General features: G+C 52.0%; 1 protein-coding gene and 1 long non-coding RNA gene across 5 annotated transcripts in view; one reads left to right on the top strand and one right to left on the bottom strand.

Moving 5' to 3' along the window:
- MICAL3 (microtubule associated monooxygenase, calponin and LIM domain containing 3) overlaps window positions 1-21,836 on the top strand; it is a 219,548-nt gene extending 197,712 nt beyond the window's left edge. Inside the window, 4 exon segments of the mRNA XM_033118574.1 lie at window positions 12,352-12,417; window positions 14,721-14,820; window positions 14,975-15,048; window positions 15,146-21,836. Coding sequence (XP_032974465.1) covers window positions 12,352-12,417; window positions 14,721-14,820; window positions 14,975-15,048; window positions 15,146-15,330 — 425 coding nt within the window. The 3' untranslated portion in view covers window positions 15,331-21,836.
- LOC117029358 (uncharacterized) lies at window positions 4,170-12,254 on the bottom strand. 4 transcript variants are annotated; one of them, XR_004424213.1, is made up of 4 exons: window positions 11,991-12,254; window positions 7,609-7,708; window positions 7,326-7,478; window positions 4,170-6,546 (listed from the first exon to the last, which is right to left on the bottom strand). It is a non-coding gene; the product is annotated as an uncharacterized LOC117029358 (long non-coding RNA). The 4 variants fall into 4 exon arrangements; XR_004424210.1 differs by having other exon boundaries at window positions 7,609-12,254; XR_004424211.1 differs by having other exon boundaries at window positions 7,326-7,708.
- Window positions 21,837-27,975: the final 6,139 nt, after the last annotated feature.

The following is a 27,975-nucleotide window of genomic DNA, read 5'->3' as shown; positions in this document are numbered from 1 at the left end:
AGGCTCTGTGTTTTTCGGGAGGCTCGTCACTCAGGGCAGGTGGCAGGTCGGAGACTGCAGTGAGCCAGCACTGAGTAGACCCTGGATAGTGGCAGTGAGGGCCACGTGCCTGGTGGTGGCCTTGCCAGGGGAAGATGCCCAGATGTCATGTGGCGACACCCGTGTTCGCCCCCGGAGCCTGTGGGTAGGCCAACACAGGTGGGCACAGAGCAAACAGTGAAGTCCCTGAGTCATCCCGGGTCCCAAGGACCCAAGAACCCCTGTTGGTTCCAGACCTCAAAACTCCTGGGCCAGCCCCAACAGGCATAGAGTGACAGATGTCTGCTTTCTCAAGAGTCCATAAGTGTCAGTTCAGTTTGTGGGTGGGAACCTTCATCTGTCTGGAGAGAGCACAGGCCTCCAGGTGCACCATTCAAGTTGGGAGGCTGGGGATGAAGAAAGGCCGTGACCTACATTTGCGGTGACCCCTAATTTCTTCCTTATTCTAGTGTGGCAGAGGGGTGGGTGGTACATTTCCTGGTAGGCAGGCTGTCTATAAACCAAACAACCAGTGAGAGGCAGCCAGGAACAGGGCTTGTGGCTCGTCTGGTCTTGCTGGAAAAGTGACCAATAGAGTGACCTTATAACACATGCCTGGTGTCAAGATGAGTTCCTGGGGTTCTGTAGGACTGCAGTTCACATGGGGGGAGTCAAGCCACACTGACGTGGTCTGCTTTCCACGCCCTTCAGGCCTAGAAATTGTAGCTTAACAGTTGTCTCAGTGATGACCTGCAGGTGAAGAGATGGGAATGAGGGAGAAAGGTGAGGATGTGAGGTTCTTGGTTTGGTGCCTTATCTGATGCCGGGCTCACTGCTGAAGCCTGGGCTACCAAACAAAATGCAGAAACTTGAACTGCTGAGCAGCCAGTAAGCCAGAAGCCTGGGATCCGTGACTCCAAGGCAGGCACTGGCCCGTGTCAAGGAGTAGAGATTCATGGTCACCTAAAAGGGTCCCCAGCTTCCAATGACGCTGTGGTGTCTCCCCCATCCCCGTGGTTTGCTGCCCACCCTGCATGCCCTGACTTGGCCTCCTCAGGGAAGCCTGACCCCCTGGGGCGGGGTGTTGGCTCAAACATGCCAGAGATGCTGTGCACCGGCTCACAGGCCTGCCCTCACTGCCTTCCATGCTGCAGAAGGTATCAGGATGGCCTGGGCCCGCCAGCCCTTCCCCGCAGACTACTCCTGCTGAGATGGAAAGCACACAGTCAGACTAGCTTCACAGGCAGGTGCAGCTACATTTCCTCGTTAGCACAAGTCCCCAGGGGGACGTTCTGCCCACTGCTCACAGGTCTGAGTTCGGGTGGCTACCCCCCGGTTGATGGTTTGCATAAAGCACTCACGTACCTGCCGGCTGTCTGGGTTGGTGACAGTGCTTCAGTGTATGTCCTCAGGCCAGTTCTTCCAGCTGCTGGCTGCCGAGGGGTCAAAGGAAATGCACCATTGAAGATGGGCGTAGAGTTTTGCCAAAATTCCTGTTTCTAGTTGTTTAAGTAATTATCTTTTCATAAACACGTACAACCAGGATTTCATCTAAGTCAGTGGTTTTCAAACTTGTTTTTTAGCATAGAACCCTTTTTACAAACTGAATTGTAAGTTCAAATGTGAATCAAAACTGATTATTCTAAAATGTTAATAGACATAAATTTGAAAATACAGGTTATAGTGAGGTGTGCTTCAGTCCAGCTCACACCTGGGGCGCGGTATACAGAACATCCAGCTACACAGACGTACTTGCTGTAAATGGTAACAGTTTTTTAACAGCTCACCTGAGATCTCAGCGTGTATGTGATTTAAATGTTCTAGAAGCTTGACGCTTACATGGAGCAGTGGAAATTGTTTTCACATTTGAATCACTAGCAAATCTAACAGTAGTTCATATTCCTTATGAAGAACAGATCTCAGATAAAAGCTCCCCAGCGTTCAGTGAGAACTATGCTGTGGTGTGGTGACATGCACGGTCCCCACCTGGAGGACGACCTCAGTGACGGGCTCCTCGAGACGCTGGGTCTCACCGAGCCACAGCTCTCCCAGGACATTCCCAAGTACCCTTGTACATGGGCACTCTGCCTGCAGGCCAGAATGGAAATAAATGTGTAAATGTCCTCTTCCCTGACATGAACAGGGAGTGCACACAGAGGGCAGATGAAACTTGGTCCTGGGAGCTTTACAAAAACCAGTTTATCTGGTAGCACAAATGAATGTGTTCATTAACACATTTTTCAGTGGATTAAAGGTTGGCATATCAAACATTTGATCATGGTGTGTCTTATATAGGTTTTCTAAGTGGGTTAAAGTGTTTGTGAATCAGGTGTTTGGGGGAGCCCTGGAACAGCACTTGAGGAAACCTAGGGTTCCACAGAACAGTTTGAAAACCACCGTGCTTGTCCATTCTCTTCTAAGCAAGGCTTCACCACAACACCTCCGTCCAAATACATATCTGCCCTGTTTTTAATGACAGGCTTTAGTAGCTCCGTTGGGAGATCCCCCAAGGTACACTTGGGAAATTCTCAGAATATTATAGCTCCTACCATAGATATATTTCCAAGTGTAGTATTTTCCTTTTCTTATTTTAAGCACATCACTTCCAAGGCTTGCCTATTGTCAGAAGTTCCAGTGACCTTGTTCCTACTTGACAGAGATCATCTCTGAGGCGAATCTCTGCACACTGGCTGTTCCTTTCTCTCTTGCTTTGGCATTCCTTTCCTCTTGTTAGCCTGGCTGCTCCTGGCTAATCTTAGTCGAGCATGATGGTCTGAAATCTTCCAGCACTGCTAGCCAGCCCCTGCCCTGAAGGCATACATCTGGCCCGCTTGTGGTTCTGTCTCACCTGGCGGGGGGGTTCTGACTGCCAAGTCAGCCAAACTGCCTTTCAGAGAAGAGCTCTGACATGTACTTGTTGGTGTCACATTGTCTGAGGCTCATGAATGGCCAGACCATAAGGGTAGGTTCAGAGCCTTCGAGCCAAGGACAAGACTGAGACTGGCATGATTTCTGGTCTAGAGTACCTGGAAAGCCCTTTTGTTTCTGGAACCTTGATTCAAGTTTAAACCACTGGATCAGCCTTGATCATGAGTTGAAAAACCATTCTAGGATTGCATTCTGCTTTCTGAGGTGTCCATTCTTGAAAGGGGAACCCTGGTGGGGAACAAAAGGTTGCCAGGACCAGCCTTCAGATTGGGAGATGTGGAGGGAAGGAAGAGAGAGCAGCGACTCGTGCTGTGCTCTGTGTCGTGACTCTGGGAGGATGAGGACCACCTGCCCAAGCCCAGTGACCTTGTTCCTACTTGGCAGAGGAAGTCCCCAGCTCTGCATCTCAGGTGTGGGAAGAGCATAATATCCTTGCTGGACAGCCACACGGAGCTAAAAGCTAGGTGTGCAGGTGGCCAGCCAACCTCCACGGCCTTCAGGCAAACAGTCACCACTCGTTTCCTGCTTTTAGATGGCTGGCTGAAGTTGGGGGCCTAACCTCAGAAGAAGCAGGAACGTCTTCATCTCAAACCCTTCTGGCAAAAGTGGTTCTGCAAGGAGTTTGATACATTCCCCACTGGGGTCACACATGTGGGTTCTCGGGAGAGCTCTGAGTGCCTTTAGACCTAAGGATGGGTATCCTCACAGAGCTTTTTAGGATGTTCATGTCCTGCCTTCAGCCCCTCAGACTGGGGCTTTAATATTCCGAAACTAAGGAAGGAAGTAGCCCCTGATCCGCCCTTGATATTTTTAAATCTTAGTCAGATAAGATCGAATCCCAGCAGGGCCAGGATTCCCAGCAAAGCCAAGGCCTCTCATCCGACGGATCAGACGTATAAACAGGAATCACGTTGTTATTGGCTGTTAACTCTGTCGCCTGTGGTTGAGTGTGGGCCCCCTCCCACCACCAGGAAGTACATAGCTCAGCATGCATGGACACATGTGCACTTACAGAGATGCATGCTTTCCATCTGTTTTACTCCGCTCTCTTGCAGATCTCTGTGTGTTTCTTTTGCTTCTTGTTATTGATTGCTTGGGGTGTGGTGGGGAGGTGGGTGATCTGACCCAGTAACTCTCTTCCCCAATTCCTTGTTGTAGACTATTGGGGAGAGTCTTATTACAGCGAGCTCATCGACTTGCACCTGGGGGGTATGTATGGCGGCACCTGGTGCTGACGAACCCGCTGACACCCTTTCCCCACCTCTGCCCAGTCCTGGCTCACAAACAACAAGAAGCCAACCCAGTAACCAAAGGCAAAAGCACAGGCCCTTTTCCAGCCGTAATGGAGCAGCGTGCCAGCTCCTTCCCTCTGCTACACACACTCAGGGGGAGAGTTCAGATAGCTTTTGCTGCCCGGAGTGATCTTAATTGTTGATAAGAGCCGTGCACCTACCCACACCCGTCAACCTTGCATCTGCCTCCTGGTCCTTCTAATACCATGTGGTTGTTTGACGGTGGCAGTACACACGCACAGCTGCTCACATGCATTTACGCACGCACGCCAAATGACCTCTGCCCTGGATGTCACCCTCCCAGTTTGTAGGAGTCACATCCACTAGGAAGCTCATCGCCAGCCACACTCAGGAAGGAAATATGTGAAGAACTCAGCCTCAGCCATTTTAATTAGGGTGCACTCCTGTCCCCCTGAGGGACCCAGGTGCACGGACGGTGTCACTGTGATTTCTGCCCAGGCGCCAGGTTGACACTACGTTGACAGATGCCTATAATAATGTCCCTCCCTCCATGCTCTGTCTTGGGACTAACTTTGCAGTTCTTTTCAGTGAACACAGAAAAAGTCTAAGGCACTGGTTCTCAGAGTGTGGCCCCTGGACGAGAGCAGCATGAGCAGGGAGCTTGTTAGAAATGCAGGTTGTCAGGCCCCACCCAGACCGGCTGAATCAAACTCTAAGGGTGAGGTCTGCTTATCTGTGTTTTAACAAACCTTCTAGATGATTCAAATGCCCTCTAAAGTAGGAGAACCACTACTATAAATGAATTCAATATTTTTGATGTCTTGCTGTACAAAGCTACCATGTGTATTAGATTCTAGAAATAACCAATCCATGAGTCTCGTTTCTAGACTCTGGGCAGTTTCTCTCCTGAAAAGCTGCCATTTTGTCAAAAGGAGTGCCAGACAGCTGCTCCTGAGAGTGACCAGGGGGCACCCTGGCACCTTCCTGGGTTCCTGCATCCTTGGTCAGGCAATCTGACCTCTTCACCTCCCCTTGCAGGCTCCTTGTCTACCAGTGGTCTTGGAACAAAAGAGCTGGCAGAAATCATTCTCATTTTTCCCCATAATCTCATTCTTTTAAGAGAGTCACTTTGTGGCGCATTCCTTTAAAATCCATAGGTCGAGTTCTGTGGTTCCTGCTTAGGACCCTCCACCAGTAAGGAGGCGGCTTCGTGGGGTGGGTTGTGGTGTCTCTGTGCTCCACCCGCACGGCCTCCTTCAGCGCCCAGACCTTTTGGTGTGTCATGACTTTGACACTCATGGCCATTGAGGCTGTAAAAGGGCTGATGCTTACGTTGCAATTAACAACCCTGCTCCTTGTCTAATGGCCTTGACTTCTTTCCCACCTCCCACTAACACTCCCTGGGGAATGTTTACGTCCATTCTAAATGAATCTCGGTGTATGAAAAAACATGTTTTTTTAAAATTCAAAATCTCCTGGAAGGAACTATCAAAACCCATTTCTTTAAAATTATATTCACCTTCCCTCTTGTTTCAAGATACTGTTGCCACACTGATTACCTCGTGTGTCTAGTTTTGTTTTCTTTATCCCCATAGTTTGATAAAATGTAGTTGGCTGTTTTCATTTCTATGTCCGTAGACTCCAGGGGGAAATGAAATAAATACAAAAAAGAAAGAGTGTGTCTTCTGAATTATAAAATACCCCATCCTCAAAAACTTTATCACCCTGCTACTTGGGTCTCATCGCTTTCTCTTTTTCAGCTCATTATGATTTCTGTGTAAAATTTAAACTTCTCCTGTGGGTTCCGCTTTCCACAGAGGGCCTGCTGCTGCTCCGCCCGTGAAGCGTGAGAGAACCGTCCCTTCCACAGAGAGTCACTGTGTGCCGCAGGCAGAGGGCAGGGGTCCTCCGGCCCTGTTCCCGTCTCACTCCAGGAGGAAAACTTAGATGCTAGTATTAGGTCCCTTTCAGTTTCTGTTGATCTTTCGTGCTTGGAGCACTTAGTAATATTCATTATTTGGGGGAGAAATTACCCTTTTGAAATGTGAGGCCTGAAATGTGGAACCTGATTGCTCGCGCATCCAGAGGCCACACAGAAACCCCACTGCGGGGCCCAGGGCTGGTCTCACGTCTCCCGTGGGCAAGACAAGCTCCAGGCAGCGTCAGGTCCTGTGCTGAGGAGTCTGGGCGCCTGGTGCTCTGCCCATCACACTACGTTGTTTCAGGAGGGTCTTTGGATGACTCTCAGCTACCTGTATAAAGGCTCCAACTCCGTATTAAGTCTCTTTTTGAGCCCAGAGTACATGGAATACAGATCTTTTCTTCACATAGCTGCACCTTGTGATTCCTAAAGAAACCATTAGAGGACACAGAATGAGCCTTGGGCCAGAGAAGAAGCATCCCCAAGTGACCTCACTCCCCTCCCTCTTCTCCCCTGGACACTGAGCAGGCTCCCCTACAGTGCCCAGTCACCACATTTTGTTACACTCGACAGATAGATGAATAGAAATCTTTAGATCAAACCAGATCTCTTCAGAATAACTTTCAATTAAAAATATATACACCTAATTTCTAGTTTTCAGAGAGCTCACCTCTAGACTTGTCTCCAAGGGAAATTGAAAGAACACAAATGGTTTAGAAATGTGACATAAAGGGCTAGAAAGTGGTCTTTCCTTGTTGCTGGTGAGTTGGGGTGGGAGGCACGGGGCCTGTCCCACAGCCCACGCCTGCCCACTTCCCCTTCCTTCTGGGTCTTCCTGTTCTGTTTGCTCCCTTAAATTTGATGTTGGTAGATTTTGGCTTGTCTGTTTGGTCTGAGTATTAGTCTGACTGTTTTTGCTCAGGAACTTTACAGTCCTTGAGATTCCCCGGCATTCTGCTGTGTGCATGTGTGTTGCATGTGAATGTACACGTGTGTGTGCGTGTGTGTGTGTTCGCGCACACGTGTGTGTGTGCCGGAGCTCAGTTCTTACATGCTGTTTTCTTTTTTTGTCCTTCATCCCCCCCCCCAGTCTAGAGATCCATTCTGCACTGTTTTATAATAAAAGGCAGTCCCCAGCCTGGTCCTGTGTATGTACACCGGGCCTGTCAGACCACAAGCCTTCACCCTGTCACAGGCCCGCTTACCACTCTGCAGCACTGGAAACCAGCAAACCTGACTCCCTCGTCGGGCCGCAGTGTTGATCATTGCCCCTGGGTGTGGTGCTGGGCACCTCAGCCTTCCGTGCAAAGACTGCCTCACGTCAGGGTCACGGCGTTGATATTGAGCAAGGAGGTTTCCTGGGTGGAGGAGTCAGAACAGTTAAGTATAAGCTTAGTCAACAAAACCTTTGGTCAGTCTTGCCTTTCTTCAGGCCACATAACCTGAAGGACACGGAAAAGAAAATCAGTGAAAGCCCCATTCCTGTACCTGAACCACCAAGAAATTCTCCCAGCCTGAACTTGTGGCTTTCTGCAAGTTTAATCTGGTAGGCTGAGCTTCGCATGAGCGGCAATGTCCCTGCTGTTACCTAAGAAAAGAACGAAATTTTGGTAGTATCTGTAGCATGAAATGAATAAAAGGCATCGCTGCTGTGCTGGGTCAGTGACCAGTGAAAAGGGGCGGGCGGCATTACTGCCAGGACGAGGTGAGGCAGGGAGGCTGCCCAGGCAGGGTGGGGCCTGCTCTCGGCCGCCCATGGACACTGGCTCCTCAGGCAGGAAAATGGGACCTCAAAACACACCTGAGAAGTAAGCGTGCCCCTTTCCTACCTGTGACACTTTGGAGCTTGTTCAGAGGCCAAAAGGAAGTCAGAGTCAAAAAGAATCTCTTCCTATGTGCAGGATTTTCCAAAAGTATAGCTGGAAGGGAAGTCATCTAACCTGGGGGCACTTTACAGATTTGTGTATGAAATAAGCTGCGGGATCTCCACAGGGAAGTTGAGGGGCAATTTTGAACTCTAACAGGATTATACCGTAGGATATTTATGAGCTGGTTATTTGGAATTCTGTATTTTCATGTGGAAGTGCAGTTATAAATGGTGGCTCAGCTGTTAAGCCCATTTTCCTCCTAATGGCTCTAGGGCACAGTACTAGGCTCTGCCATTCTAGGTCCGACCAGTGTTTCCATGGGGAAACGCAGCATTCCGGCCGGGACCTCTCCCTAGCTGGCCCTCCCCACGCTGCAGCCGCCCCTCCAGCTGTGGTGACGGCTGCTTTGTCCAACAAGGGCAACCAGGAGCCTGTCCAGTGGGCGGTGAGGGCCTGAGCCCCAGGCGCGTCCCCATGGCTGCTGCTCAGCTCCAGGTCGGGTCCCGGTTCTCCACTTTCCTTTGCTTCCGTCATCCTGGAGACTGGCCCACTAACTTGCTTTCCTGCTGTGACTGCCCTCAGCTGTTGCCTCCAACTCACAACACTTCCATGCTTGTCTCTTAGAGAAAACAGGGCTGGTGTGTAACTAGCACAGGGCCAGGTGGCATCCGAGGTGCCCCAACATCCTTGTACAATTTATTTGTCCTTAATAGAAGCCCATTGTCCTTATCAGGTATTTCTAATTGTTTTTTGTTTAGCACCAGTACAGAAGTCAGTGGATGAAATAGAAGCAGGCAGACCTGAGTGACTGAATTGGAGATGCGGCGCCTCAGGCTGACTCCCCTCACAGCCCATGCTGTCCCTGGTGTTCCCTGGCCTTTGTCGTGGCCCCTCCAGGCTGCGTAATCCCATCCTCACCTCTCCTTCTCTGCCTCCCAGGCTCAGGGCTGGGACCTTAGGATTCTGACTCCCAAAAGGACTGAAGTCGGGTTTATGCACATTTCCGATGAACGCCTGAGATCAGTGTCCTGAGGGGTGATTTTTGTCCAGCCAGCCTGACATCTCATCCAGTTAGCTTATGGGGGGCATGGGGGTGTTTTGGGTGAAGTGTCTTGAGGAAGTTGGAGGAAGATGGAAATACAGGAAGGACAAGTGTAGAGAAGGGGGAGCTGCCATATGATTGTTCTCTTCTCCCACCTGCCTACTGGGTCCTGGGCCAGCCCTGAGCGACACAAGAGGCAGGGCCTGGAGGAGGTGTCCAAGCAGGTCAGAAGCAAAATGGTCGTGTGGGGAGCACCCCCAACTTAGGAAGGCAAAGCCTGCACTCAGGTCCTGGCTTCACTATGTCCCCAGCCAGGTGACTTACCCTCCCGGGAGGTCCCTTATCCGGCCCGGCATTCTCAGTAGGGTTTCTGTGACTTCTCTGCCGGCAGTGGCTGTCTGCTGTTAGATTTGTCTGGAGCTCTCATTGGCCCTTTAAAGAGGGCCGACTCTTAGTTCAGAATGGAAAAGGAAGATCTGAGTTTTAATCAGGCTGGCCACAATTAACCTCTGTGAGCCTCAGATGCCTCATTTGAAAATAGAGATGGTAAGACCCATCATCAGGTCGCCACCCTAGTCCAATGTAAGGATCAAATGAAGTAACACACATGAGAGTGTTTTGAAACTATCAGGCACTAAACATACTTATTTCAAGCCTCATACTGGAATCTGATGAAACATGCCTTACTGTACGATGACATTCTGCTGCTTTTCAAAATTCAGTGACACATGTCACCGACCCCCAGAGGTCAAGGTGACTGGGTGCCAAAGAGTTGCTGATGATGGTCACATTTCAAAAGGAAATGTTTCTTCTGAGGAAAAAAGTGAGTTTGCTGCCAAGGTAAACATTGGAACAGGTGAGCTTGCAGAGTGCTGAGGGCAGGCAGAGCCGTCAGGATGAGACGATAGACCTGCTGTGTAAAAGCCCCCAACCAGGAGCAGATCTGGGGTCGCTCAGAAGTGATGACTGGAGCCTGGGGGTGCAGATGGTTTTGGGGGAATAAATGTGGTGGCTGCTACAAAGAGGCAGGAACCTAGTCCCCTGGCACTGAAAGCCCTTTTTTAGCTTCTATTTGCCATGAGCTCGACCACATCTTTGTCCTTAGAACTAGTGAACCAAATCCTGCATTTCTCACATCTCCAAAAAGGGCAAAGAAATGACAATCAGAACCCCTGCTTCCTTTGCTCATTTCAGATTTGAGTCTGGGTAGAACTCCCCTCGTCCGATGTTTCCAATCAGTTTTCTCCCCAGTTTCTTCTTCTTAAAACAATCTGTATTGGTTGTTTTTCTGATTATTAAGGTAGTCTACATTAAGGAAATTTGGAGCATGTAGGAAAATGAAGAAGAAAGTCATGACCATGCTTACCAGGGGGCAGCCCTTCCGGGATTTTACATCCCGCCTTCTGCCTCTTGTTAGGAGAATTCTTTTTTTTTTTTTAAACTTACTTTACCTGACACGCCTTTTCTAATTTCATTTCCTAATTTCTGTTCTGCATATCCTGTTACCTCACGTTGTCTTCTGTATTGGAAAGAGTATATGAGGGAGTGGTCTAAGTGAAGGAAGCTTTTAAAAGCTGTATTTTGTGATACCCAGAGTGTAGAAACACAGTTTCAATATGCATGCAGGTGCATACTTCCTTATTTGGGGTGTGTTTTGGCATCGTGTCACTGTGCCTTTAATGAATATGGACACTGCCGCTCTGCACCACAGCCTGTCTGCTGTGACATCAGTCCCAGGAAGTGGCGCAGAGTGCTCCTTGATGGAGTATTTCATGGGAATCTATCCAGGTGTTCTGAGCACCAACACTTTGTAACAAAGAAAGCTGACTGTAGATCAGCTATGAAGCAGTGTGTTTTTTAAGAAAGGAACGCTTCTCCCTACCCCAGCATGTCATCTGGTCACGGTCATGTCTGTGGAGAACACGTTACAATCAGCATTTCACACACACACGCAAACACACGCACGCAGTCTCTGGCTTTGGTTTGAAGTGTAGCTGGTATCAGACTCACTATGCACATAGCACTATGGAGACCACTGTGAGGGTCTTGAAGGAAAGGAAAATGTGGTGCCTGCATTTGGTTTTCTGCAAGGGAGAAGGGTCTCAACCAACAGCTTGTCTATTTGGCCCTTCTGGTGACTAAAACAGGGTTACTTACACCCTGCTCTAATTGTGAAAACACCCGCTTACCTTCCCACCACCCACAGTTCCTGAGGCACTCCTGCCCCTGTTGGTGGGCTCCATGTCTCCTGCGTGTGCCCCTGTGGTTCTGTGATGGTCCCTGCCGAGCTCCTCTCCCTCGTCCTTGAGTCACCATCAGGTCTCTCTAAGTCTCAAAGGCGTCTCTCTGCACACTGTCTTCTCTCAGCTGCCCCATCCATGACTCTGACCAGCATTGTTACTGTGGGTTTTTGGCATGTCCTGTCAGCTCCCTTTTAGTCTTACAGTCCAAAGTGTGGCAGCCTTCCTCCAGCTCTGCAGATGGAAGGGGCAGAAGAAAAGGGGGTGGTTGGCTCTCCCTGGCGTGTGGGGGGATAGTGAAACGGATTGGTGGAAGTTGCCTCTGTGTGGACGCGTTCCCCCAACACACCCTGGCTTGGAGTTGGAAGCACTGCAGCTGTCCGAGCGCTAGAAGCCCACCCAAGGATGGGCCCTGCTGCCCTGTAGACACAGCTGCCATCCGTCGGCCCAGTGGTCAGCCGCAGAGCCCTCCTCGCCCCTTAGACACACCCGAGTGCAGTCTTACCGGGAGCACACATGCCCATGAACATAAACCTAGAGGCAGTTTGGCCACGTATTTCCCCGTCTGCTCTACAGAGCAAGGCAGGCCTGTGCCAGGTGCTTTGGGCATTTTTGAGGAGGGAACCCTCCACCCTCCACGCAAAAAGCCACCCTGTATGGTAACACCCAGAGTCACCTCCCTCCCCGTGGGGACTAGAGGAAGAAGGAGCGACCCCGTACCTGTGAGCCGCCCGCCATCGGGAAGGACCGTGTGCATGTGTGGTCCTTTTTAAGCCACGTGCCGACTTCAGGAACTGCCGTCCATGCCTGGGTCTGCTCTTGTCAGTTTCCATGCTGAAAAAAGGACTTAATTCATTTGTAGACTTTGTTTCCCTTGTTTCTGCTTTTCCATTTCTTGTATTTTTTCTTTTCCTCCTGTTGTTCCTTTCTCACTTTTTATGCTTTTTGTCCTCTGCTTGTTTTTTATTTCACCTTCTCCCTGTCCCTCTCCACTTCCAAACTCCTCCTCTTCTTCTGTTTTGTCTTTCTCCGTCTCCTCCTCCTCCTCCTCCTCCTCTTCCTTGTTTGGTCCTTTTTGAAGTTGAGCCCAGTGGCGGGACTCCACGGCGTAGACCTCTCTCCTTCTGCCCTTGCTGTGTCCAGGAAGGTAACGTAACTCCCTGACTTCACCCTGCTGCCCCCAGGGCCATAGCAACACTAGTTACACAGGGATCCACAACCCAGCTCTTTCTTTCTCCGACACTTGATAGCCCTGTTACAAAACTCCATGAGTATGTGGCAGTTTCTTACAAGGTACAGTATCCCTTTGACTGTGTCAGGGGAGGACGGGTACAGAGAGAAGCCCGAGGGCTTTCCTGGCCACAGCACAGCATGCCACAGTATTCACCACCGTTTGTGGTTGGCCTTTCAGTCTCAAATCCAACCGCTCGAGGGGCCAGGGTCACAGGTGAGGCACGTCCCACCTGTGTGGTAATGATTTGCACTGGTGAGTCGAGGAATACTGTCCTTACAAAGACTGGTCTGCACAAACGCCCCAAACTTCTTTTCCAAACAACCACTAAAAGCAAACTTCTCTGCCCTGTGTCTTGCTGAGTGTGTGTGTGGTTTTTTTTAAGTTTGTCTGATTTGAAGTCTGTTGCGGTGATAAGATTGTCGTTGAAAAGGCATGTGGGAAGGGGAGGGGGCGTGTGGTCATGACTAACCCTTGCTAACCTCTCCTCTGTCCTCCATGGCGCCCACATTTGATGTTCACCCACCCCGCCATATACCTTTGCTCATTGGCTGTGAACAGTCTCTACCATAGCTCATGAGTGGCGTTCGATGTCTCCCCTTGGAGTTCTGGGGAGGTGGGAAGGAGGGAGAGGCTTGCCAACTGGACAGCTTGCATGCCTCAGGGCTCCATCCTCCATGGCCACGTGGGCACACTGTGCAGAGACGCTCAGAAAGGAATGCATGGAACTGAGCTGTAGGCTGGTTTAAAAGCCGAAGAGCCAAGTCTATTGGGCTGGGGGAGGAGAGCTTTGGCCCCCAGCACTTCAGCATGCGCACCACAGTGACAGGCTCCACCAGTTGGGAGGGAGCGTGCATCCTCCAGAGTAGAACTCAGGGACAGGACTTGACCTTGGGAGCACAGCTGCATGTGCACTGGGGCACAGCACATACATTAACCCCCTGCATATATGAACGTAATTCAGAGCATGGCCCCATTGAAAGACTAACTGGCTTGGGCCTCAGATGTCAAGCAAACAACACTGCAGAAAGAGTTGTCTTTAAACAGTGCGCAACCAAGTCAGGTGGGAAGAATGTAGGACAACTTGGCACAAGAGTCGTCCCACTGGAGGGTGTACCCCGTATGTTTCTGGGTTTGGTCTTCACTGGATAGAGCATCCAACCAAGTGATTCATAAAATGCAAAGCCTTTGAAAGACTTCCCAGTCCAGTGCCTCTTCACCTGGGGCCCATGGATGGACTTCAGGAAGCCGGGAACACCCTCAAGTTCTATATGAAATTGTTGGATGTATATACATGCATTTTTCCAGGAAGAGAGTCCCTGGCTTTCCTGAGATTCTCAAAATGGTTTGTAACCCAAAAATATTGCAGGATGACTGACATAGCCTGTCTTTTGTCCTCAGGCAGGACCACACAGTGGCCTGAGCTGCTATGTGCTCCGAGGACAAGGAGTCTGTTCCCTCCTTGGGTGGCTTGATTCCTCGCGAAGTTCTTGTGTCCTCGTGCTGCAGTTCAGCCCAGCGGGGTCAGGCTGTCAGTCAGCCTGGGTGCAGGGCAGCCTGAGTCAGCAGGCAGGCCCCAGCCCAGCCCTGCTGCCGGGGCTGCGTCAGAGCAGGGAGAGCCGCCTCAGTGAGCGTCTGGTCTGCTGGTGTTTCTCTGCCCTGGAGAGAAACCTGACAGCTGTCCCGTGCAAGTCAGCTGGGAGAGTGTTTGTTCAGGATAACAGAAATGATGTCACCTTAGTGCCAGAGGCCCCAAGGGGGCAGTGCCCAGAGAGAGCTGAGTTAGTGTGACTTCAAAGGAGGCAGAGTGTGGTGTGTAAATTCACATGTTCCTTCATCATTAGGCTGGTTTCCTCAAAGCCTGTTGATAATACATAGCGAGTACCAAATAAACATTAAATGAATGAAAGAAAGAAAAAAGGAGGACAAAGCACTTAACACATAGCAGAGGAAAACCACTGAGGAAAGAGGTCCAAACAAGCAGTGACCAGGTTGGTGAGGGGTCCCCAGGCCTGGGAAGGACAAGTGGGAAGCGCAGGCCCCCCATAGTCCCTGGGGAGGGAGACACCCCGACCACAGCTGCAGGCAAACAACCTGGCTTGGGAGTGTTCCGGCAGCATCCTGCTCGGCTCTCTTTGCACATTTGCCCCAGTGTGACGCTCCTGCTGGATGGGTGGGCAGCAGACCTCCCCGCACCTGACAGCCCTCTCTCTCCGCAGGCATGGGCAAGAAGGATGACCCCCGGCTGATGCAGGAGTGGTTCAAGCTGGTGCAGGAGAAAAACACCATGGTGCGCTACGAGTCAGAGCTCATGATCTTGTGAGTGGCCGTAGACTGGGGACCCACGGGGGGAAGGAGGGAGCGAGCTCAGTGCCTGTCGCAGCAGGAGCCCAGCTCCTTCCTGGTTTAGGGCATGAGGACATATGGTCCCCAAGTCACCACTGCTATCTCCCTCCCCTTCCCTGCCATCCAGCGCCCGGGAGCTGGAACTGGAGGACCGGCAGAGCCGACTGCAGCAGGAGCTCCGGGAGCGGATGGCGGTGGAAGGTAACGGGGTAAGGGGCGCCAGGGTGGGCTGCACTCGGGGCGCAGGTGGCCTCCTGCTCCTGGCCCTGCAGACCTAATGTCTTTGGCCACTGCCCAGATCACCTGAAGACTGAGGAGGAGCTGTCGGAGGAGAAGAAGATCCTGAACGAGATGCTGGAGGTGGTGGAGCAGAGAGACGCCCTCGTAGCACTGCTAGAGGAGCAGCGACTCCGGGAGAAGGAGGAGGATAAGGACCTGGAGGCCGCCATGCTGTCAAAGGGCTTCAGCCTAAACTGGTCCTGAGCTCCCACCCACACGCCGGCCACTGCCTGTGCATCCACCTGACCTGGGCTGGGCTCTCCCAGACCCCCGGGTCCGACATCTGAGAAGGCCTGGCACCTCCTGGGAGTTTGCACTCAGTGTCCACGTGCCTCTTGAAAGTGGGTCAGGTGTCTGCTGTGGGGGACCCCAGGTGAAGGGAATTACTGAGGTGGCTTCACCTCCTCGGAGAGACGTGGCCTGCCTTCCTGCTGGCTCCGGGGAGAGACGATCATGGAGCATCACGTGGGGGAAGAAAGGCCTGCACGTGCCCCGAGGACGTGCGGTGATGCGCGCTCCTTGCACAGGCACATTTGATCAAAGAAGGATGCTGCCTCCCTATCAGAACCACAGCCCCCAGAGTACATCCCACAGAGAGGAGGGGGCAACTGTCTTCATGCTCCCTGAAGTACCACCAAAGAAGTGAAGGAAACAGCCCAGGAAAGCCACATGTGACTCAAGACCGGGAGAGGGGCCATGGCCAATCAGGGTGACGGCTGCCCCAGCCTTGCAGGAAAGCCAGGGGGGCCAGCTCCTGAGTTCATTATGCAAGTAAGGAGGACCCAGGAGGGGCCTGCTCCCCGGCCCACCCCACACACTGGACCACGTGGCCAAATGCCCCAGGCCTCTCTCTGAATGTGGCCTGAGGCCTGTGGATCGCTGCATTTTGCTTTTATGTCACAACCATCTTAACACTGGAAAATGCTGACTTTGGAGAACAGATGAGGCTCTACATTTCAAGCCCCCAGTTGACAGACAGGCGTTGTCACTGTTCAGGGCTTAGGTCGGGGCAGGAGTCATCCTCCTCAGTATTTTTCCTGCGTTTGCACATTGAAATGAAGCTGACAACCTGGCAAGACACTCAGCCGCTTTGGACCCTTTTTGTCAATTAACTTATTTTTTTAAATACTTGAAAAGAAGCAACTTCATTTTTATATCTGTACTAGAGACACCGATCGCCTGGCACCTGCCGTGGGAGTGACAGAGGTGCCCCATCCCAGCCTGACTGAACACTGTTACAGCCATCTATTTATTAGCCTTCTTCCTGGTGTTACTGCCCCAGCTGGCCTCAGCGAGCAGCTGAGACCCTCGTGGGGGCCCCTGCTCACCCCTTTTCTGTCCCCTCCTCTGTTTTGTGGCCAGCTCCTCCTCCTTCACCTGGCATCCTGTTCTCACTCTGGCACCAGACTTTATATCCGCACCTCCCACTTGTCAAGGAGACATTTCAGCCTTGTCTGAGGCCAGACCAGCAGGCATAGATACCTCCTCTCTCCCTGTGGGAACACTGGCTCAGCAGAACCCATGTTTTTTCTGTTTGGATAATGGGGTTTCAGCTTCCACAACACTTTTATTAAAGAAAGTTGGTGTGGCTCTGAGGCTGGCTGAGACAGTGCCTGGTGGGGCCTTGTCATCGATCTGGCTGGTGACGATACCTCAGCCCAGCTTCAGGGCCACTGGGTAGAAAGGCAGGTGGTGCAGCAGGTACTGGGGTGTCGGTCGGTTTCTCACTCACAGGTAGCAGCTCCAGCCCAAACCCCCCAGTACCCAGGTCTTCATGAGGAGACGGATACTAAGTACCACGTAACCAGCTCTTTGGGCCAAACTCTGCTCATTTCTCATGATTCAGCCAGAGGCTGGCTGTGGATAACTCGCAGAGCCACTGTCTAAGGAGACCTGGTGGGCAGTGTTTGTCCAGCCGCAGAGTTAGCACACCGTTAGCCCAGGGAGGAGGCCCGTCAGTGCCAGGCCAGTCTGGAGGGTCCTCCAGCCGACTCCTGTGGGGACGGGCCAGTGTAGAGACCACAGTGGCCCGGAAACTCTCCAAGGCCGCATGAGGGCAGGATGGGTCGGGCGTCCATGCTGACCTTGGAACTTCCATGGGGAACACACTGCCTCAACTTGAACATTCATTCTCACTACAGAGGAGCAAAGAACCTGTCTCATTCTTCACTTTGTCCAAAAGCTGCCATCTCGCTCCTGTGAAAATCCAGGAGGCGTGCTGCTAGCAGCCCTGCACTCTGACTTCTTCACTTCCTGTTTGCTGGTGAGGCAGGCAGAGTCTCTGTTTTTATTCTCTTTTCTTAAAAGGGGGAGGGAGATGTCCTAGATTCCAACTTTAAACCCCAATCTTTCAATAAAATTCAACTTGGGAAGGACCTTCATCGCCTGTGTGGCCTTTTCCCTAAGCCTCCCCCTCTGAAAGACCGTCGTGCCTGGGCCCGCTCTAGGAGAGCTGCCTCGGTCCCTGTAACTCCTGCTAACCCAGAGCAAGGAAGTGGCTGGGGAGGATGTGGCTACAGTGTCCTCCGAGTAGCCTGATGGAGCGGGAGCAGCAGGTGTTACTGTCTGGGCCTTGCTGCAGCCTTCCACTGCAAGCACTGCTGCCTTCAGCCACTACAGTGGGGGCTGAAGACTTCGCAGAGAAGCTTTCAAAATCCACAAGCCTGTCAAATATTTCCCAGCTCTCCACTCCCAACAGTATCACGACTTAAGTTCTAGCAGGGCACTTCTTTTTACAGCTCCCATGTCACAACCACTAGTCTGCAGTTTGTTTAGTACTCTGGTGACATGCTTTCCAGCTCTGGAAATGCATGCAGCTCCAGGCAGGTTTTCTTCCTGAGAGTTAAGTTTCCTTGAGGGTGGGGGAAGAGCAGTATATGTATTTATCTGAAATGCCAGCGGCCGGGTGAGCTCACACACAAGGCCGACCAACCCAGTGGGCAGCCAGGCTCAGCATCACGGAGAGTGGGCAGCAGCTGGCACGCCTCCCTGGAGTCAGTCACCAGCAGTGGAGCTGGCCAACCATGGTGTGGGGTTCTGAACTGCTCAGACGACACCTTTGGGCCTTTGTCCCCAGGGGCCATCCTCCAGTTGTTTTTGAGCCAGTGATAGACTACTTATGCTTTCCAAAGAGAAGAAAATTCTCAGTGAGGCAGGAAGTAGAGAAAATGTAAAGAAAAAATTTCAAAGGTAGTAACAACTGAGCTACAAAGGGGAATGGGCCATTTTGTGCACAGTAAAAGTTTTCAAAGAAACAGTGTATTTCTTAAGTCGTTGTACTGGACTTGGCAGTGAGCCAGGATGCATTTCTGCGTCCACCACCTGCCTTTTCCAGGTAGGGGCATCTGTGCAAGGCACTGTGTCCAGTGTTGTGTGGGTGTGTACAAGGTTGTTTAAAGAGGACAATTTTATTCTTTTTAGTTTGTGCTTTTTTTAGTTCTCCATGTTATCCTGGCTCAGCCATCAACGGTCACCGCTTGAGAAAATGTCAGAAGCAACCCAGTGTGGTAAAAAGCTTCTCTTCAAAACCAAGTCTCAGTACACCCTCGTGAAGAGAAGAAACGTGTCCTAGAGAGTCTCCAAGTCAGAGTTACCCTGTGTCCTGGCAGCCTTCCTTGCCGGTGCTGCTTCTGGGCTCTGGCCTTGGACAGCTGACCTGGGAGCCCAAGGTATGGGGCCTACAGCCTGTAGGCCTAGTCATTCAGATGTATCCGTGTCCCCAAGTAAATTCAGTGCATGGGGTCTCAGAGAGCTGATGTCACCTTTCTTCAGACTGGAAATATCCCCGAGATTTGAAGGGAATAATCCTGGCTAACTCTCCTCTCTCTGCTACAAGAAGCCTCCTGGGGTGATTTTCCAAACAGAGGCAGAGTCCAGCTCTGTCCTCCACCGTTGGTGTGTTGATCCATCAGGAGTGTAGCTGACTTCATCATGACCCACGGAGCTAATTCCAAAGACATGATGCTTCCCTCTGGAGCAGTAATTAGAGAGAAAAAAAAGGTCAATAGATGGATGGAGGTGAGCCTTGCCCAGCTTAGAGGTCAGCTGGAGGTCACTGCCTTGGAAGCTGACGCCCAGAGCCTTCTGGCTGTATTGCCAGCTATTCCAGAAGAAAAAAAGGACCTAGCTGACCCAGATGTACACATCTCAGCTAGAAACAACAGAGCCAGCTTGCGTGAATATACTGTGGCCCTAAATTCCTAAAAGAAAAGATGGATCATGACACGTGCCTGCCGGGAAAGAGAGGAGTTTGGTAGTCACCTGTCACCTTTTGTTCCTCAGAGGGCTACTGACTAGCGCTGGAAGCAGACAGGATTTGGCTGCAGTTCACAGCAACCCCAGCAGCAGAAACTGGTGCCTCTTAGGTAGGCAGCTAGGAAGGAGCACTGCGCAGCCCCAGGAAATGGCCCAGCAGAAGCACATTCCCCTTTCTTTCCAAGAAATGACCATGTCTGATGGTTTCAAAATCCCTCCTGAACTCTGAATCCTCATGGTCCCTTCTTAGGAATCAGAGTGGAAAATGATAAAGGGAGAATGTCCCACTTCATTTCACTTTACAAACTGGCCAAACCGGCCCACGTAAGGAGACCCCTCCTCCTTTGTGTTACCTGATCGGAAGGTCCTCGCCCCAGTGATGCTCAATGCGGAGGGTAAGAAACCATCCTCCTAGGTGGGTTATGTCCCACCAAAGCACTAGCCCGGGGGGTGGCCAGAGCCACACCTTGTCATCCTGAACCAAGGAGCGTATTAGACCAGGCGCCCCGGGGACACGGACACGCTCCAGTGATGCTCCCAGATGGCCTGTAGCATTTTGTGACAGACCCACTCCTTGTGTCCCCTGCCCTGAGGCGTACACAGGGAAGCTGGTCTCCCCCTCTCTGCTCGAGAAGCCACCTGTGACCAGGACAGACAGAGAGGGGAGACAGTGTCCCATGACGCACACACGTGTGTACACGCACACACACTTCTTTCCCCTGCCCCCAGCATGTCCTTTATGAACCAGAGTGGACATCTAGTTCAAAGGAGGTTGGATTTCAGCCTTTGGCACCAGATGGGACCAGCTGTGGTTTGACCCAGGCCTGAGAGCTAAGCAGGATCCAAGTAGAAGATCTTCCTGCAGCAGTAAACAGCCTAGAGTCTGGAAGGCTGCAGCTCTATTGAATGGTCTGCAAAGTGGCAGATGGAGCATCCGCCAGCCCATGGGAAGGGCCTTCTGGAGTGCCCTTGAGAGAGGAGCCACCTCTCAAGTGAGGCTCTTGTGAAGTGAGGACGAGGTTTGGTGTCTGTCCACACGTGAAGGCAGTAGGATGTGAGTAAGGCAAGATCAAGGTCAATGTTCAGACGTGGAGCTTGTCCTGCCTCTTCCCGACTTCAGACGTAGTCTTAGGCCCATCAATTAACTGGCCAGTGCCTGCCTGCTCCTGTCTCACCTGGGCTGGTGAGCAACCCACAGGATGGGGAAGGCAGTGCATTGAAGGGTCTGAGATTCTTTCATCAGGGCCTGTGCAAATGCACCCACAACTTCCATGTTGATAACGAACATTCGCCTTGAAGAAGGGTAAGAAACTCGAGGAGGGCTGAGCACAAGGGGCTGCCAGCACCTCCAGGGGCTGGCTCCCCACTGCCCAAGGTCATGCCAGGTCTATCTGGTGAGCCAACGGAATTGGGGGTTTATTTTTAATTATTTTAAATGTTGGGCTGTTGTCACTCCAATAAGCTTTAGTTTTAAAAAAAATGTGTTGGGCTGAACCCTCTGTTTCAGGATCTTAGCTTATTAGATATAGACTGCTATAGGCAGGCAGTGTTCAGACATTCAGACAGGTTGGGGCTGGGTGTGTGCCTGCAGCTGCGCAGTGCTGAGCCTGAGTCAGCACTGGGGACTTGCAGCTCCTTGGAACAAACCAGCACTCCTGGCTCAAGGGGATGCCCCGTCTTTTCCCTGCTGCCTCATCTGCAGCCCAGAGAAGCCAGAGTCTTGACTCCTGAGGGGTGGCAGCCCCAGAGTGTCTTCAAAGGAACCACTTCAGAACGGCCTCAGCCGCTGCTCCTGGAAGATGTGAGAGCAGCCCCAGGAGCTGCCAAGTGCTGCTGTGGGAGGAGGTTTGGAAGAAGCATCAAGAAAGGACATGTTTTCTGTAGAGAGGAATGAACATCCCTTAGTGCCGACTTTGCAGTAGTTTACACATACGTGTAAAGTTCTCCTGTGTAGGTGAAGAGCCCTGCCGACCCTGTTCGTGGCTCAGACTTTTATAGTCATTCAAGCAAAGGAAGAGGGAACAAGCAGAAAGTACCTTTGTTCAGACGTGGTAGCGCACACTCCACGTAACCTCCAGCCCTTTGCACTCCACGTGGGGCCAACAACCAAAATAAGGTCAGCCGTTATATTTTCTCTCCTGTGTGGAAGAGGGTCATTTTTCCCCGCAGTAAGTAAACTCACACCCTCAGGGGCCTGGGATGTGCCCATAAAACCAAGGGCTGGAGGGAGCCTCCCGTCTTTGACAAGGCTCCAGCACCAGGACCAGCTGCCCCCGCAGCGGGCCTCCAGCAGGGCATGTCCCTGTGGAGGCACCAGGGCCGTGTGCCCTCTGCTTCTCCCATCCTGTCCAGGCCATCGTTTCTGCCCTTCACGTCACCTTCTTTGTTGTGGTTGGAAGAGAGCCACTGCTATCTACCGTGTTTCCCTGAAAGTAAGACCTAGCTGGACCATCAGCTCTAATGCATCTTTTGGAGCAAACATAATATAAAACCCGGTCTTATTTTACTATAAGACCCGATAATATAATATAATATTATATATATAATATATATAATAATATAATATAAGACCGGGTCTTATATTAATTGTTGCTCCAAAAGATACATTAGAGCTGATGGTCCAGCGAGGTCTTATTTTCAGGGAAACATGGTGGTAAGAATTCTTCTCTCCTTCCCTTAACATTACTGCAGGCAGATCTTGGGGACGGTGCAGGTTTGGTTCCAGACCTCTGTAATAAAGCACGATTGCCATAAAGTGCGTGGTAATCCTTTTGCTGGTGGAGGTTCTTGCTTTCGGTTTGAAAAAAAAAAAAAGCAATACCTGTGAAGCACAATAAAACAAGGTGTGCCTGTAGATATCTTGAAGGAAAAGGGCAGGTAGAGAAATTGTCCTCTTTCCCAGGCTTTTTTTTTTTTAATATTTTATTGGGGAAGGGGAACAGGACTTCATTGGGGAACAGTGTGTACTTCCTGGACTTTTCCAAGTCAAGTTGTTGTCCTTTCAATCTTAGTTGTGGAGGGCGCAGCTCAGCTCCAGGTCCAGTTGCCGTTGTTAGTTGCAGGGGACACAGGCCACCGTCCCTTGCAGGAGTCAAACCGCAGCTTTGTGGTTGAGAGCACGCGTTCCAACCAACTGAGCCATCCAGTCACCCAGGAGCTCAGTGGCAGCTCAGCAGCAGCTCATTGTCTTCATTCTAGCTGTGGCGGGCGCAGCTCACTGGCCCATGTGGGAATCGAATTGTCAACCCTGTTGCCCAGAGCTCACATTCTAACCACTGAGTCATCGGCCGCCCTTTCCTAGGCTTTTTGCCTGGAGAGCGTGGACTTTCTACTCCCATCAGATTCAGGTGTTGGAGGCAGGACAAGAAGTTAGTACTTAAAGCAAGTGAGGCAACAAAGCAGTGCCGGTCCCCTAAGCCCCGCCTCCAGCCCCATGCTTCCCTCCTCCCTGGGGAGGAGTCATCCAAGGACCCAGGGGATGAACAAAGACACAACCACCCTGGGACAGGCTGTGAGAGCAGGAGATGGGAAAAGCTGCCCACTGCTGCCCAGTGGGCTAGTGACAGAAGGATGCTGACACGCCTCCCTCCAGCCGAGGTGGGGACGGTGCCCCTGGACCTGGCACCTCAGGAGTGCTGTCATTAGACAGAAAAATGTGGCTGGGTCTTCAGGAGCCTAAGCACTGACCGTGGCTTTGAGAGCTGAGCAGAGAGTTCAGCCAGCGAAGGGAGCCAGTGTCCCTGGCCTTCACCACCAGCAGTCGTGTCTGCAGCACCCCTCCAGGCAGTCCTGTGGGTGTGCTTGGTCCCACAGGATTTGGGTAGGTTCACATTCAAAGCATTTCCTGTCCTTTTCCTCCAAGCCAGCAGGGTGATCTCCCTAGCCCTTTTCCTTTTTCTTTATGCTCCTCTGAAATGATCTGGAGTCCTAGTCACTTCCCCCCGCCCCCAGAACAGTCTTTATGGCATGCCACTTGGCTGTGTGAAATGAACCTTGGCCCAGGAACCTGATCTGGCATCTGGCCTCAGCTTGGCCCCCAGCTGGCTGACCCTTGAAATGGGAAAACACTCTGCCCCAGGAAGGAGGTTCTGTGAGTGCTGTGCCTGTCCTGTGGCTGCTGAGTCATGCAGTCACCTGCTGACCACCAGAGCCACACGTGGGCGTGGCCTCTCAGTGTTGAGCCTGAGCCCTGCCCACAATGGTATACGCCAGTGTCCCAGCAGGCACGGGAGCTGCTCCCGTTCTAGCACTTGGGACTGGAAGCAGCAACAGCTGCTCCAGTCTGGTTTCCAGGAAATTAGGGATGACTGAAGCATTTGTGGGAAAGAGATTGGGTGTGGGAAAATCTAACAGGAATGAAGAGCCAGAAACTTCATGTAAGATGAGGCAGCGATTCAGCCCAGACACCACCGCTCCTCACCTGCCACAGGCCCAGCTCAGGTGTGCACGAGACCACTGGAATGAGAGTCGAGGTCCCTCCCCCCAGGGAGCACGAAGTCCCTCACACAGCTCTCCCTCCCCACATGGCATTCCTCACCTGTACCTTAGCGCACACCTACTTGCCCCCTTTCTCAAGGCCCCTCCCTTGAACAAATCACCATGTGAAACAGCCTAGCCAATTATGGCCAGGCCACTGCCCCACCCACGCCAGAACCCCCACACCTTCCCCTTGGTGTGGTACTGCTCCAAGAGTCAGCTTCCTGAAGGACAGGGATGGGAGAACCCCAGGAGAGCACAGAGACCCCAAAAGCTGGCCAGCCCTGCCTGGCACATGCTGGGGTACCCAGCCCTTTGGCAGAGTCCACTCACCTCCCCCAGGAAATTCTCGTCCGCCTCTTCCCCAGGAGCAGAAGGCAGGAGGGGACGTTTCTGGGGTTTTCTAGCCCCTCAGGCCTTGGGAGCCAGCCGTGGGGTCAGTCTGCTTTAATTCCTTGGGTGAGGCCTCACTGGCAACTGTTGATTGTTGGCCTTGATAGAAAGGTCCAGGGGGAAAGGCCGCTTAAGATAACACTGCACCCCCAGACTGGTGGTTTAGGAACCGCAGGTGCTGGGTCAGAGCCGTCCTCTCATAGCTGTCCCCAGGGCCACACCTGGCAGGGCTGGGAGAACTCCAGAAAGGCTCCAGCTCTGATCACTCACCAGTGCAGGGCACCTCTAACCGGGGACGATCGTAAGCTTTGCCCCATAGGCCCTGGCCCTGGATCTAGCCATCTCTCCCCGCTCTTCTGGCAGCAGTTGTTCTCCTTTCCGCTCTAGACTCTCCTGCCCTCCAAACCCACCTGTCCTTCCAGGCGCAGGGCCTAGATTCTGTGTTGGAGCCTCTTGGAGGTGGGGAGCTGGTCCATCACCCACCCAGGCCGGAACCCTTTCTTTGCTAAGCATCTCGTTTGTGGCTCCTGGCCCCCATACGCACGTTTCCAGAGACAGGGCAACCTTGGCTCCATACCAGCCAGCTGCCCCTACCGCCAAGCACTTTCTGTCAGCCGTCCGTGGGCCTCCCAGACCGGCCTCTCTGACTGTGGCACCTGAATCCTACTGTTTGTTTCTGCGCGTCAGCCCAGTGTCCCCCAGACCGTAAGCCACTAGCCCAGCCCTTCTTTTGGATCCCAGGGCAGCGTCCAAGTGGGGCACCGAGGAGGGGCCTGGGTGCTTACTCACCTGGGTCTCGCAGGATCCTGCGGTTTGGGGAATGAGCCACCATGCTCTTCTGCCCTGCATTAGTTTGACTTGGTTTAAAGAGCCGTGGAGAGCCCACGTCCCTCCAGCTCGCTCTCCTGCTACACAGTGAACAGCTACGGAGAACTGTCTCTGTGGTTCTCTGTGTATGCCAGGGCACCTCCCTTCCCCACCCCCGCCCCAAGACGTTCCGCCTTCACCTCCTTCTCACCACCCAGGCCTTGAGCAGGAAATTATTGTCAGTTCCTACCCCTGAGGTGAGGGGATGGTGTGGCCAGGACGGAAGAAGCCTTGACTCCACAGTTTAGGAGTCAGCTGGGTGCATTAGAGCTGTCAGCTTTCGTGAACATTGCAAAGAGGGAAGGAAGTGGCAATTTGGGGTTTATGGAAACTCTGACCCTGAGGCCGGCACATCTGAAGAGGCTCGGGGGGGGGGGGGGTGCTTATCGGAAGTGTGGGCCCTAGAAGGTAGATTGTCAACCCATCCACCATCCAGAGCCCCTACTCCACCCGGATTTTTCTCTGGGGGAAGTCAAGGACCTCCTCTTCTGTCGTTTGAGGGGACAAAGCAGGAGTGAGACATGACTGACTGTGAACACAAACACAGCAACGTGCCAGGCACCAGGGAGCAATTGTGAACAGGCAGCCACAGCCTGCCCTCTCAGAACTTGGCTGACAAGGCCCAGGGGCACTGGCCCTGCTCCCCACCCTGCCTCCTCATCCCTTCAGTTTCCCAGGAGCCCCTGCAGTCTGTGGAGACCAAGACAATGCTGGCCACCAATCCCGCTGGGAAATGAGATAAAAACTTCATTAACAAGGTGGGAAGGGACCATGGAGGCAGCTCAGGAGGTGACAAGCAGAGGAAGGAGATGGGAGGCAACTAGGCAGCCTCTCTCCTCTCCTTTCTTTCTCTCTTTTATGCCCCTTGAGAAACCCCAGCTATTGAGCTTGTCCTCAACCCAGCCTGAACTTTGATTAAGGCTCAAAGAGCAAATCTCCAGCTGAGGACATAGTAACTATGTAAGCTGGTCTTATTTATGCTTTAGAGTGAAAAACATTATTTGTTTTTTCTTCTTTTTTGCAGTGGATCAGATAGATCACGCTCCCACTTCTCAGCACGTTATCATCCCCAGTCCCCTCTCTTGCATTGTTTTCCATTTATTCATTCTCTTTTTCCGCTTCCCCAGTCCCTTCACCTCCCTTTCGGGAGCAACCATCTATGTGTATTATATATCATTTGTTTGTATAAAGTCTTGTACGAAAAGTACCCTGTGGTTTTGTGCTTATTATGCAGCTCTCGTTCTGGGATTCCTCACTCGGTGCTGTGTCTGCACAGTCCCTCGTGTGGCTGTGGGTACTTCTAAGTGCAGCAGAGCCCTTCCCTGTGGGCATCCTCCACACTTTACCCATCTGCTCCCCCAGACATGAAGCCCCAGATGCCTCCGACGTGCTGCATGGCAAATAACACTCAACATCCTCCCATGTGGTCCGCAGGAGCCTAAATGAGTGTCTTGTGTTGGGGATTTGCTGTCCTGGGTGGGGGGCAGGATGTGGGAACTGACCAAGTGCTCCCAGACGCCCTCCCCTGGTGGCCCTTCTGCACCCCCGCAGAGCCTGCTGCTCCACTTTCTCTCTATTCTCACCACCACTTGGCAAGGTCTGGGTCCTAATTTTTGCCAGTTTAATAGCTATAAAATGATCTCAGTGTCATTTTGTTTTTGCATGTCCATGAGAAGCAAAGAGTTCGAGCATCCTTGTTCAGGAGCAGATCGAAGTGTCAGTTTGCACCTTTCAGTAAGCAGGTACGGAAACAGGAGAGCCAGAAGTTTTTTGAGAGGAGGTAATGTCTGTAAAAGATAAAAGAGGAAGAAGAGGAGTGGACGGGGAATGCCTGCAGATCCCAATGCAGGCCTAAGGCCTGTAAAAGGAAAGAGGGGAGGGAGTGGAACTGCGCAGACCATGGAGAGATCTGATACGGTCACAGCCCTGCCAACTGAGCGCTCCAGAGCGAAGAATGTCTCTTGGAGGAGAAAAGGACAGAAGCCAGTGCCCCCACCATGCACTGTCGCTGCCTGGCCTTTGCTGTTTAGAGGGGAGATGGGGTGTGTTGACTGGAGAAGCCTGGACAGGCCGCCCACGGAGGCCCAGGTAGTTGGGAGGCCTCTGGCACAGTGGTTAAGAACTCAGCCTTTGCAGTTTGCTTTCTCAGCTGTTCCTTACTAGCTGAGTGGCTCCGGACATGATACCTGATTTGTCTGAGGCTCAGTTTTCTCATCAGTAAAATGGGGATAATAAGCTTCTGAACACAGTGCTGGCAGAGTTTGTACCCTAATTATTGCCTATTAAATGGAAAGAAGGGGAACACAAGTGCCCCAGGCACTTGTTTTAGAAACCAATGCAAGAGCATGAATAAAACAAGTCACTGCCCTCCTCACGGACATTACTTTCCAGGGAGGGGAGAGAGTCCGCACAAACAAATAATTACAGGAAGTTTCAGGTTGTGACGTGTGCTGTGGAGTAAAAGGAGCGGCCGGAAAGAACCCAGGCACGTGGTGGGAGCTGAGCTTAGGGGGCGCACATTGCATAGGACTTTGTCAGCTAGTGAAGGGCCTTGGGAAAACACACAGCATTTTAAAGAGCAGAATGACACCGTCTGAAAGGAGAACGAATATAAGGAGTCAAGGTCAAAGCGAGGAGAGCTGTTGGGAGGCTACTGCAACAATGGAGGGAGGGGGTGTGCAGGGCGTGAGGAGGGGTGTGGAGCAGCTGGGACACAGGGGCTTGACTGCTGGGAGTGTAAAACGGTGCAGCCACTTGGGCAAACTGGCAGTTTGAATCAAGTTAAACATTCCCAAGCCGATGACCCAGCAGTTCCACTCCACAAAAAGCTGTGTAGGAGAACCTGCAAGGCAGCATGGA

Source organism: Rhinolophus ferrumequinum, chromosome 10, assembly GCF_004115265.2.
Source record: "Rhinolophus ferrumequinum isolate MPI-CBG mRhiFer1 chromosome 10, mRhiFer1_v1.p, whole genome shotgun sequence".
NCBI classification, from domain to species: domain Eukaryota; kingdom Metazoa; phylum Chordata; class Mammalia; order Chiroptera; family Rhinolophidae; genus Rhinolophus; species Rhinolophus ferrumequinum.
The sequence above is the reverse complement of the archived record's forward strand: the minus strand, read 5'-3'. Positions and strand labels throughout refer to the sequence as shown.